At 39.1% G+C, this 13154-nt stretch overlaps 1 protein-coding gene across 1 annotated transcript in view; it reads right to left on the reverse strand.

Moving 5' to 3' along the window:
• Positions 1-13154, reverse strand: part of DNAH9 (dynein axonemal heavy chain 9) — a 251220-nt gene that overhangs the window by 11369 nt on the left and 226697 nt on the right. Inside the window, exons 63-66 of the mRNA XM_034407801.3 lie at positions 7921-8148; positions 5249-5440; positions 4514-4705; positions 3471-3641 (exon numbers count right to left, since the gene is read on the reverse strand). Of these exons, the coding sequence (XP_034263692.2) occupies positions 3471-3641; positions 4514-4705; positions 5249-5440; positions 7921-8148 (783 nt within the window). The remainder of the gene's footprint in view (positions 1-3470; positions 3642-4513; positions 4706-5248; positions 5441-7920; positions 8149-13154) is intronic.

Below are 13154 nucleotides of genomic sequence, written 5' to 3' on the forward strand. Positions count from 1 at the left end.
TCAAAGGAATGAGTTCAAATGTGAGAGGAGGTAGGTGACTAATAAGCTCCATTTGAGGTGAGGCAAGTCGGGGTTGAAGCCCCAACTGATCAGGTATAAGTGACAAAAGCCCTGAAGGCCCTGAAGATTTTCACCATGGTAACGTAGATGTAGGAGATAACCAGGCCGAGCCCGAAGAAGGGGTCAAATGCATCATCGAGTCCCTTTGCATCTACAAGAGATCAAAGTCCAGCCTACCTGGAATTCTGTTGACTCTTATCTATCACCAATTTGCTTTGATCATTAGTAGTTCAGATTCTTCTAGGGAGCTTTAGCTTACAATAAACCTATACATTCATTGGAATTGCCCGGACTCCTGATTTTCTACACTTGACGGTAGGAAGGGTGTGATATCTGTACACAAATAGGATTGGTTGCAAGGTGAGGCTAAGCTGATACTCCAATAAATGGCCTGAGTTCTGACTGATAGTGAAATGGATGGAAATATGACAGAAAGCATCCAATACACATAATCCTCACTTAATGACCAGTCGCTTAGCAACTGTTCAAAGTTACGATAGACCTCCCCAGAGCTACATATGACTGAGTTCCAACAGCCGTACCCCCTCCTGCGTGGTCACATGGTCACATTTTGGGTGTTTCACAACCAGTTCGTATTTACAGCCATTTGCAGCATTACGCAGTCACAAGACTTCAATTTTCAATGTTTTTGTCAGTTTCCAGCATTTACTTCCAGTTTCCGGCAAAAAACACCCATGGAAGAAAATGGATTGATTTAACAACTCTGGCATTCAATTAACAACTATTTACATACAGGGTTATAAAAACGGGCAAAGTCATATGGTGACCCACTTAATGAACACCATGATTTACAGCCATAATTCTGGGCTCAATTATGATCATAAATCAGGGACTATCTGTAGAGCATTTCAGAGGAAGAGATACTTCCAATGTGGTAGCAGTGTCAACCTGGTTTCCCCAACCTGCAAGCCAGGAACTGCACTGGTGGTGTCCTTGGCCTCCAGATGCTGATAATTAATACCAGATCTGTCTCTAATAAATGTAACTATTTCAGAGAGCATTCTCTTAAGTTCATGCTCCACACCATCTGTTATTCTATTTTAATATACAGTAGCTAAATTGTATACTCGTTTTAAGGGTGTTGTGACTGTTATTTAATCAATTATTTTAACCATAGCATAAATGTTTTACACATTCATCTAAATTATGCGATATAGGCCACCAAGAGTTGTACATTGCCGTGGGATACAAATGCAATCAATCAATCGTAACGTGAATCATTGCATCATGCTACAAACTATACAAGAAATATAGCTTAACTGCCAGATTTTGGATGAGTTGGGTGATAATGTAATTAGCATCCACTAAATGAGACAGAAGGAGCTTCAATCTTCTTCCTAATATACTTTGAAGCATTCCCTGCAACTACAGAAAATGTATCTCCATTTCCCAGCCCATCATTTCTAATCAGTCGGAACTAATAATCACAAATCAGAAACTGAGTAAATCCATCCAAATTTTGGTTCCTACAATAAGGGTATGTAATTTTCCCTGGGAAGGCAACTAAAAACACCTTTTCAGTGGCATGTCAAGAGCCACAATCCCAAAAATAGTAGGAGAAAGAGGAGGCAGGACAAAAAATGAATTTGAAGGGAACCCCATAAAGAAATATGATGCAACAAAACCCTCACGTTCGTGTTAAGAAGAATGAATATTGAAAAATGAACACCTGATAATGGAAGTAATATAGAGTAACTAAGAATTATTGATAGTTTTATTTTGCTTGACTGGGCAAAACCACTATCAGTAATCTTCCCAAAGAAGTGAGTTTGTACATATCCTCCACATTCCATGAGAAAAGTGTCCTACCAGACAATATTCAACAAGATATCCAGATTACAACTATCCCAACAATCCAGTGGTGGGTTTCATATTTTTTTATTACCGGTTCTGTGGATGTGGCTTGGTGGGCGTGGCTTGGTGGGCATGGCAGGGGAAGGATACTGTAAAATCTCCATTCCCTCCCCAATCCAGGGGAAGGTTATTGCAAAATCCCCATTTCCCCCCGATCAGCTGGGACTCAAGAGGTAGAGAATAGATGGGGGCAGGGCCAGTCAGAGGTGGTATTTACTGGTTCTCCAAACTACTCAAAATTTTCGCTGCTGGTTCTCCAGAACTGGTCAGAACCTGCTGAAACCCACCTCTGCAACATTCCCTCTGTTGGTAACTCTGAACTCTGCAGTAAAATCCAAGATCTTTTTAATTAACAAATTATAAATAACTGGGTTAACTAATCTGATTACATAGCTTTTATTTGGAGTTCAATATGTGCAGTTGTTACATTCTCTTAGTTTTCTTGGAATACTGTAACTATTGTTACACTGAAGATGGCATTTAATTTCGTTGCACAAGGTGCAATGACAATAAAGTAAAGTAAAGTAAACGCTGGTTGTGCAGCATCTGAATTTTGATCACATGACGCTGGGGATGCTGTGATGGCGGTAAGTGCAAGGACCAGATGTAAGTCACTTTTTTCAGTGCTGTTGTTAACTTTGAACAGTCACCAAATGAATGGTTGCAAGTTGAGGATGAGCTGCCCATCTTGCTTAGCCAAAGTTCCTAGCAGTGTCCTAGTTCTCCATTATTGCCAAGTGGTCTAAGGAAGTCCTGTAACTTGCTAGGCTTTTTTTTTTTTTTTGCAAAGCTCCCCGAGGGCCTTCATCAAGAACCAAGGCTCTATACTTTCCCAGATCAAATTTCCATTCTTTTCCTGCATGTTGTAGTAGCAGGCATGAAAGGAAGATCTGCTTCTTCCATCTCTGTAAATAAGTCTAATGTATACATGCAACAAATTGCACTAGTTTTTTTTAAGAGCTTCCTCTGCTATTTAGAATAACAAATCAGCAGAGGTCGTAAAAGTATAAAATAGTTGTGTATTATGTCTGTTAAGGGGAAGGCAGCCTGATAGAGAATGTAAAATTCCTGGATCTTCCCTAGAACCCATGATAGCTTCCCAGTATTGCAACTATCTGGCTAATAGTGAACTCCCTGTGTGAGCAATTCATGACCTGAACATCTTGAGGATGAAATGAAATCAGATAAAATAAAATCATCTACATGGAAAGGAAACAAGTGTGGTGAGGTGGCCTAGAGGTGGAACTCTCTACTCACAATAAGGAGGCTGTGAGTTTGGTAGAGGCAGTTATTAGGTAGGGGCAGATATTTCTCTCTCTAGACCAGTGGTGGGTTGCTACCAGTTCGCACCAGTTCGGACACGCGTACGAGCGAACCAGTAGCGACGGGATTTGGAACCTGCCCCTGCTCTGGACATGTTGAGATTATATTTGCTGATATAATCAATTGCCAGACTCCACCCCACAAGGGATTATGGGGTCATTAAAATACAATGATGATGATGGAAAGGAAACAGGTATGTCCTCCTCACTCACCTTCTCTTCCCGAGTGGTTCCTACACCTTCTCCAAGATTCGTGTCTCGAGGTTGTAGCTCCAAAACAGTACGGAAAAGCTTTTCTGATGTTTGGGTTAAGAAGCCAATTTCTGCATTGGGGTGGAGGCCATAAAGATATGGAGATTCAGGAGGTAGGGCATCATCTATATACTAGGCAGGAAAAGGATATGTACACTCAGCAAATGACAAGTACCACATATTAATTAATTAATTCATTCATTCATTCATCATATGAATGCCGATCTCATACTTAAGTGACTCTGAGTGGCATATAATGCCCTCAGTCATCTGCAGTTTTATTGAACCTCTAAGTTCAATAAACAACTAAACTAAATCATCACGATGCTGCATTTGTAAGCAGATGAGCCCTGGCAAAATTAAAATTATTTGTAATTAATTAAAATTAATAATTAGGCATTTTAAACTGAGATACATTTTTCAGTATATTTCGGTATGCATCAGTCTCAGTCCTAATTAGAATACAGTTTTGATGACTGAATGTCCAAGGTGACACTAAGGAGTCAAAAGTGTAAAATTTTCAAAAATATTCTAAAATAATAATAGTGAGGATAAAGACTCCTGCTAGGAAATTCCTACACATATCTACATATAGTATAATACAGGTACGATGACAGAGAAGTTGGCATCTTCCAGACATTTTGACCCAAATCCCCTTAGTTCCAGCCAGCATGATCAGTAGCAAAGATCGATGAGAGCTGTGCCCAATACATCTAGAGAAACTTGATACCCTGGATTGCCATTTGAAACTATTTTTGAGTTAACAGATAAAAATTTTCAATAGGCCTCCTAAGGCTGGAGAAACACCACCACAAATGTTTTTTTTTTTTTCCTATCCTTGCACGAACTGACAAGGACATGGCTAACTGTCATTTTACAATCAGAAAGCATTATGGAGACAAAAACAGCAGATCTTGCCTAAAGCTCTGAATCCCTAAATTGCTTCCTTGTATGGCTATGAACTCCAATACAAATCAGAGCAGGTTGAATAAATGCAAGACTACCTGATGATAACCATTGTAGTCCATGTTTCCTGGGAGGGGAAATCCAGAAGCCAATAAGAACTCTCCTTCCAACATTTCAGGCTTGATAAATTCTTCTAAGTAGGATTTACAGAGACGCCTATCCCAATCATCTGTAATGTGACCCCCGTACATGATCTCTCCGAAGAGGTACCGGAGGTCATCATAAGGAACCTAAATGCCAAAAAGGAAAGTTAATTAGGACAGTTCCTTACAGCGTAGCAGCAGGCAATTCTTCCTACACAGCCTTTGGAAATCTTAAAGCTGAAGTTTGTTTTTGTAGGAAACTGGGTGTAATATAACAGTTATACAACTCCAGGCAACACCAGAAAGATTTCATTTAGAGATGCCCCAGACTGTGGAACAGACTTTGTATGTGTGTATAGATGTATCTGTGTAGAGAACTGTAAAAGAGTAGGAGTGTTGCTGAAAACAAGTCTTTCTCCATTCCTTAGACAGAAACACATTTATCTAGGCACTCAAACAAATACTTTTCAGAGAAATGTCCTAGTATAAGCATACCAGACCAGTTAGGAATATTCACAGGAATAGGATGATTAAACGAAAAGCATATTCTTTTCTGAAGTCACAAAAAGGAGAGAAAGATGGCACATTGATAGAGAATGCTGCCCCACCCCCTCAAAAAAAAAAAAAAAACCTCTAGTGATCATCTATTAGAAATTGCTGCACATGATTCTAGTATATGATTCAGTTCACCTTAGAAGTGGCCTCCAAGTAATTGTATAGAACATTGACAGAAATGGTGAGGTCCCCAATGTTAAATGGGTATGAACGATTCCAGCCCTGAGGGCCAAATTTGCGCCTTTCTGCTACTACAGCATGGAAATAACAGAGGGCAAAAAGGATGCTCTTGAACTCATTCTCACGGGTACACATCTCCAGCGTGTCCTGCAGGAAAAGAGAAGTTGGTTTCCGTAATAAATACCAACTAAGTCAGGTATGTTCAACTCGCAGCCCTGGATAGCTATTAATGCGCCCCCACAAGATCGTAATAAAAATATTTTAAAATAAAGGAAGTTTGTTATTTATATACATTAATTATATTATATATTTCATATGGGGTCCAAGACAATTCCTCTTCAGTCAACACAGACCAGCCATAAGGTTGGACAACCATGATCTAAGTCTTCAGGCAAGAGCCAAATGAAATGAAGAGGAATAATGACACACTGATCCACACAAAGAATTGGATACTGGTATCTGGGAGTGTGAAAATCTCCACTCATCCTCATTACTTGCATCTGAGAAGTCGTGAGAAAGCCAACTTTGATTTCCAGACTTACTCAATTTATTTTCCATTGATAATCCATTTTGGTAGCTTTCATGCTAACACTTTTTCACTACATATTAATCAACAAATTACTTAGATAAAGATTTTTCTCTGTACAAATAAAACATCACTTTATGGTTGTCACAATGCTTTTATCTGGTTTTTAAAAAGTCATCTAAAAGCATGCTTTCTGAATATTTGTAGCTGATTAAATACTCTCTCATACAGCCTGATCTTTTATGTTGCATAGGAATTTCTATTAGGTGATGGCTCTTCTTACAGTCTCCTTATAGTGTGGTTTGGAGACTAGATGGATAATTGCAGGAGTGATGTGCAACAAAAAGGGCTTGTTCTGTTTCAATTGTTTAGAGAACTTTCTGCTCTAAATGAAGTCATTGGAAAAGAATCTCCATGGACTGGAGTTGGGATCAATGAATGTTATCAATTGATCAAATTTATGCCCCCGTCTGCCATAACGATGTTCAAGGATACTCTTGATTGTTTGTGACAAATTAATTGAAAATCAAAGAGCTGTTGGATGGTTAGCCAACATTCAACATTGTTTCCCATGTAAGTTAGAAATAGTGCTTACAAGCCTTGGAAATAATTCTTTCCCACACGTGTGCTTAGCCTCCTGGATGAAAATTAAGACAAAGGCCTGAGTCATAATATTAGGACAAGTATACCCTATGCTTATTTATCCTCACACATTTCTCTAGTTGCAAACTTAAAAGAACAACAGAATGCTTATGCAATGCAAAACCTACCCTTTTTGTTTAAAAGGAATGTGGTAATAAATTCTTTGTAGCACTGTTAGCCCTGTCTTACCTGTAGCTCAGGTAAGACACTGAGCTTGTCAATCAAAAGATCAGCTGTTCAGCGGTTCGAATCCCTAGTGCTGCGTAACGGGGTGAGCTCCCATTACTTGTCCCAGCTTCTGCCAACCTAGCAGTTCGAAAGCACGTAAAAAATGCAAGTAGAAAAATAGGGACCACCTTTGGTGGGAAGGTAACAGTGTTCCGTGCGCCTTTGACCTTTAGTCATGCCAGCCACATGACCACGGAGATGTCTTCAGACAGCGCTGGCTCTTCAGCTTTGAAACGGAGATGAGCATCGCCCCCTAGAGTCAGGAACAACTAGCACATATGTGCGAGGGGAACCTTTACCTTTACCTAGCCCTGTTTGTTTGTTTGTTTGTTTGTTTGTTTGTTTGTTTGTTTAAAACACTTAATATAGCCACCCATCATATAACCAGTTCTGAGCTGCTCCAATCATGTTTCAGCATCTCTATGTGAATTTATCTTGTACTGATTGAACTAGAAGCTCAAAGCAGTTAATAAAGATACAGAGGTACTGTCATAGCGGTATTGTAGGCTATGAAATGTTTTGTAAAAAAAAAAATCAGCCATTTTGAAATATTACCTGATTTGCAGAAGCAAGAAAAGAAATATTCCATCTCACCTCACTTTCTGGAATATACAATGTGTTTGTTTGTTTGTTTGTTTGACATATCACTTTTATTTTTTATAAATCTCAAGGTGGTAAACCTACCTAATACTCCTTCCTCCTCCTAGTTTATGATGAATTATGAATGATAGGAGAGGGGAACAAAACAAACATGACAACATTAATCCCCATCCAGCCATGCCAACTCAGACATCTAGTGCTTTCCCCGAAGAGTACTGAGTAATGACAAGAGCTGTTAGAAAGCTAAAAAGCAGACCCCATTCCTCCAAAAAGCAAAAATGCCAATGCTTCAAACCTCTTACATCCTAGACTAGGCCGGCTGGCTGGGAGCCTTAAGTTCAGAAAATTCATTCCCTTCTTCAGAGCAAGACTAGTCAACTTACAAAAGGATATGCTTGACAAGTTTTTGAAAAACCATGTTGGAAGGGACTTTGAGATTACATGCACAATTCAATTCTTGAGATGAGGTTCCAATTATGAGAGCTGCCTCACTCCAAAGAGCTAATACCTTGACTTACATTATAATAGCCTGAATGGAGTTATCTAAATCCAGTTGCATAGCATTTCCTGCCCTGCCTCTGAAACAGAGCACCAAGAATCTCCCTGAGGTGGGAGCAGGGTAGAGGGATACCTGGTTGAAGTTGTCCAGAGCCTTGTGCAGATTGGCATGCATCCCAGTTGGAGGTTCATTTGTGATTTTGATGGAATTCTCAAGGATACCTTGTGGTATCAGATGGCTTTCAGGAGAAGCTGCAGGTTCTGCACTGATAAAGATCCGGAAATCAGGGTGACTACCTTCACTATGCTGCTCTAGTTTCTTCTCCAGAGAACTCAACCACTTGGCCACCAGGTGGATGTTCTAAGAGAGAAAGGCAAGGTTATTAGATCCTTCTCTTAAAGCAGCTGCTGCATCAATATCTTCCGAAAGATAAGAAGCGCTCTCTCTCTCTCTCTCTCTCTCTCTCTCTCTCTCTCTCTCTCTCTCTCTCTCTCTCTCTCTCTCTCTCTCTCTCTCTCTCTCACACACACACACACACACACACACACAATAAGAAAAAAACACCTTGGCTAAGAGCTCTGAGCACTATAATTCACTTCCCAGGCATTAGCTGAACATAAACAATGTGGATTTTCTACACTTTGAAATGCAAATAATCAAGACAAATAACTAGCAATTAAGGAAACAGTTCTGAGTGTTTATTTTCTTAGGGGTGATGATGGTATTCTGTTTGTTAGAATAATGTACTGTTACTGAAATAACATTATTTCCTCCAGACAAAACAAATTTCCCGTAAACAGCTGAAATAAAATTGCTTGATTATTTTCAATGAAATAATCCATCCTTGAAATCTAAGCTAGTTACCAGAAAATCAGATTTCACATCCTGCTCAGCTGAGGTCTTCAAATATTTGTAATGCTGGTACTTTTGTTCAGAATTACTTATTTCAGTTTTCCATCATTCCAGCATAGATTAGGCTGAGAAAGACTGACTGGCCCAAAATCACCCAATGAGTTTTATATGGCAAGCTGAGACTGAGTCTTCCCACCAACTGTGGTACTCACCCTACAGAATATTGCCTGATAGGATGGAAGGACAGGAACTCTTGATGTTATCTGAGAAAAATTTAAGCATCACACAAGTATGGACACTATAAAAGAAAACACTGTTTTCCTGGTTCTTTGTATGGGTAACTCCATTGTGGAAGGCAAAAGCAAAGATATATTTCTTTGGATAAAAATAAATAAGAAATAAATCTAAATTAAGGAACCTTTTATCAAATATTTCAAGTTTGATCTTTGAGTAATGAAAACAAAGGAAGGAAGATTTAAATTATTCTATCAAGATCAAGAGCAGATGTCTATCTCAAAGCTAGAAATACAGATGCACAGAACCAAGGAGATTTACAGAACCAGGGATTTACAAAAGCAGACAGTTTCTAAACATGTCTTGCTTGTTTCCAGCACACAGAAAAATCTAATTTCCGACACAGCCCAGATTTCAATAAATAAGCAACGCTCATAACAATGGCGGGATGCTAGAGAAATATGAAACTGAACACACTATTTATCACAATCCACAGATCAGAGTGATAGCTTTAAGCTAGTAGAGAGCCATCAATTTAGATAATCAGGGTCTTTGTGTGAGGAAGAACAGCTGAAAAGTGTGGGGAATTTCTTATCTTAGAAATGGGAAGGACTTTAAAAATCTTTCACTTCCAGAATAAAAAAAGGCTATTGTTTGGTAGCTTTCAGGTACAAATTAAAGCTTAGCTTCTGGGGATACGTTTGAAAGACTCAAGAATACAACACAGCACAATCCTATTGCTAATAGAAGCTAATGTTCTTTTTTTTTAAATGTTATGGCCTTTTGGGAATAAATGCTATTTCAAAAGCCAACTGCATGCCAATCCCCAGAAAGACCAAGTGCAGCGAGTCAAAGTGAAGCCATTCTAGGACAAGGAGAAAAAACTATATTGGAATTTTCCCATTCACTTGTACCAGAGAACAAGTCTGTCCTTTTATAGAAATGAAATGTAACTTGTCTCTGAGCAGAATTAAAGTTACTGTGCTTTCTTCAAGTGGGCCTGGTATCCTCATTTTTAGCCATTGATCAAACTTCACCAGGACTTTTTATTGGTAATATTGGTAGTATTCACACAATGAAAAAAAAAAGTGTTGTTCTGAGAGTAGAGTGAGGTACACCATCCCAACAAAAAAACATCCCTATCCAGTCTACTATTACTTCTTCCTCTTCCTCTTCCTCCTCCTCCACTACTACTACTACTACTACTACTACTACTACTACTACTACTTCGTCTTCTTCTCTTCTTCTGCCGTATCCGTCATTGGACGTTGGTGGTCGTATTTACTGTATGCTGTAATTCTAGAAGGCACAAACTCACTTTCTAATTTGAAAAGCAAGGAGAGGGGCACAGCTTACATTTCTATTGTCTTATCACAGAATAGGCCTGAACTAGGGGACATATCCAAACATAGTCAAATTAAGTCTATCTTCAAGTGATATTTCTGCCACTTCAGTTCCTGAAGTCATCAGAGAACCAAGGGCAAACGGATTGGCCAAAAAAAAAGAGGCCATTCAGAAGTGACTTTGTCAAGAAGCCAAGATGCTGTCTCATGTCAGCAGTGAATCAGGTCCTCAAGATTATCAGGAAACTCTCTAAGTGCATGCTGGAAACCAAATGAATCCATGAGGCATCTGAGGCAGATTCTCTGAATGGACCTGGTCCTGTGGAGGAAAGGGCAACAGTTGTATCTGGATCAGAAAGTGTTCTGCCACAACAAAGGACAGATGGTAATGCCTTCTACATCTGGATCATCAAACAACTACTCAGAGGCAAAGGCCAGGTCTACATGTCGATCAAGGCCATTCCTTCCATCCTCTGCACAGGGATATATGCCAAATCTGCCCATTCATCACCACCAAATTGTGGGTGGTTGTGGCCTTCCTACAAACAGACCTGGCATTAACCATCACCAACTGAAGGCCAGGTGGTCCAGCAAACCAGTCCCCAGATCTCCTGGTAGAGGTAATCAAAGAAGAAAGTACCAGTAAATTGGGTACCTTTCTTCCCCTGAAATTAATTGGTCATTTAATATTATGCATGTGTATATGGATTAGACTGTATGTGCTTGTGAATCAAATGACAAGAAAAAGAGTGAAATATATTCTCCAACCAATAAACATAGGGAGGAACCAATACCTCATTTTGAAAGAAAGTCCTGAAGAAGAACACAAGCTAAAGTTTTGTGGGAAATAAGATTTCTACTGGGAAAAGCAGATTTAAGGTTTATATATACTGCATATTCAGTTATTGTAAATAAACCAAGTTATTAGTGGTTTAACTAAAGTTCTGGGACATTTTATAGAGAACAAACCACAGGTTAAAGAAGAATGTAGTAAGATTAGAAATATGAACTTAATCTAGAACCCTAAATGCTTCAAAGGATATAATAGCAGAATTGAATCAAATGCAGCAATGATCAGCATAGTAAACAGGCTTAGAAAAGGATCAGGATTTGGACCCAGAGCATTACCAAGTGCTACACCATGAATGCACTGCCTGGATACATAGACATTTCATATGCTTGAATTGAAAGCCAGTGCCCAAGACTGCGTGCACTGGATCAGTTAATAATAAGTGGTATTGGAAGAACAGAATGTCTTTGTGAGCAGCAACTGTGCACTCTGACAGTCAGCAAAATCTTTCTCATTTCAATTAATAGTTCAGAACAGCTCCTAGAGTTCCAAATTGCGAGAATAAGACAAGAAACGAGAGTGTGGGCACAAGCTGAAGAGTGCAAACAGTCCTTGGATTTCTGAGGGGAAAAAAAACCCTGACAGAACACAACAGGCATTTGTATACAGCATGATTAAGACAGCATAATTTAGGAATTTAGGCTTTTTACTGTGTCTCCCAGGCAATCTCAGGAACTCAGCTTTCATCATAATGAACTAGGCATGATGACTGTTTTTCTTCTGTTGCATTACATTTCTGGAAGATTATTTGGTTCAGCTGCCTGGACGACATGTAACTGATTAAAATTGTCCAGATGCCAAGTTTTGTGTATCCCAAGACAGTTCTTGGAGCTTATTGGTGTTCAAAAAACAATAGACACACACCCACACACCACTGAGTTATTTCTCACCGATGTACTAAAGCAACTTTACTGTTGCACTTCAAAAATGGTGCAAAACCCACCCGTTCTTGCTGCTGAACTTGGTGGAGTTTCTCTTGTTTATAATGAACTCTCTTTTTCTGGATTATTTGCAGGAAACACAGTAAAAAAGCGAGTCAAAGGATGAATGACTTAGAAGTCAAAGGAAAGGTAGCCCTCGACTTACGATTGTGATTGAGGCCACAATTACAGTTATAAGTCATGCCACTCAAGTGTCATGAGTCATCACGTGACCCCCATCTGATTTTACAATCTTTTTTGCAGTGGTCATTAAGCAAATGCATAGTTGTTAAGTAAAATCATTTTTTTCGTTATGGGCATATATATTTTTTTGGAAGAAACCAGAATAAAGCAGAAGGTTCTGGCAAAATGGCATAAATTGCAGCCATCTGACCATGGACATTGCAAACAGCTTTAAATGCAGGCCTGTTGCCAAGTGCTCACAATGCAATTATGTGAGCACAGAGCGGGGACAGCTGTTGGAACTTTGATTCCAGATCTTAAGTAGCTTCTGGGGGATCCATTGTAAGTTCAAATGGTCATTAAGTGACTGGTTGTATGTCAAGGACTACCTGTATCTATTGATATATTTTACAGATAGTCCTTGACATGTGACTGGTTGCTTAATACCCGTTCAAAGTTATGGTGAACCTCCCCATGGGTACTTATTGTCAGTTTCTGAAGTTCCAATGGTCAGGATTCCCCTGCAAACACATGATTGTTTTTCTCATCCTCTGCCATCCCATTCTCCTTCTGCCTTCAATTCATATGGAGTACTAACATTTCAGTAAGGAATTAGTCAATGAGTTAAACAGTTTTTGAAAATTGTAAAATTTAAATTTCATTAGTATGTTTTTCCTGATTCCATGGTTCTTTTAAATTCAAAAAAAAAACACTACTTCTTCTGAAAAGGTGTGATCATCAGCTATTCCTGACTTTTGATATTGAAAATTTCACATAATGTACATGTACTTTCCCTTCGAAGATTAACTTTGCTATGTGGGAGAATCTGAGCATATGTAAGCATGTTCCCGTTAGAAAGGCACCCAGCAAGTAGTATTGAAAGGAAAGAAGCTGCTTGTCTAATTCACCAGGGAAATGTCCAGAGACAGAAAAGGGAAATGCACATACAATAGACATACAGTAGCAATAGCACTTATATACTGC

The sequence above is a fragment of the Pantherophis guttatus genome, chromosome 2, assembly GCF_059756535.1.
Source record: "Pantherophis guttatus breed Tessera chromosome 2, ASM5975653v1, whole genome shotgun sequence".
In the NCBI taxonomy this organism is placed as follows: Eukaryota; Metazoa; Chordata; class Lepidosauria; order Squamata; family Colubridae; genus Pantherophis; species Pantherophis guttatus.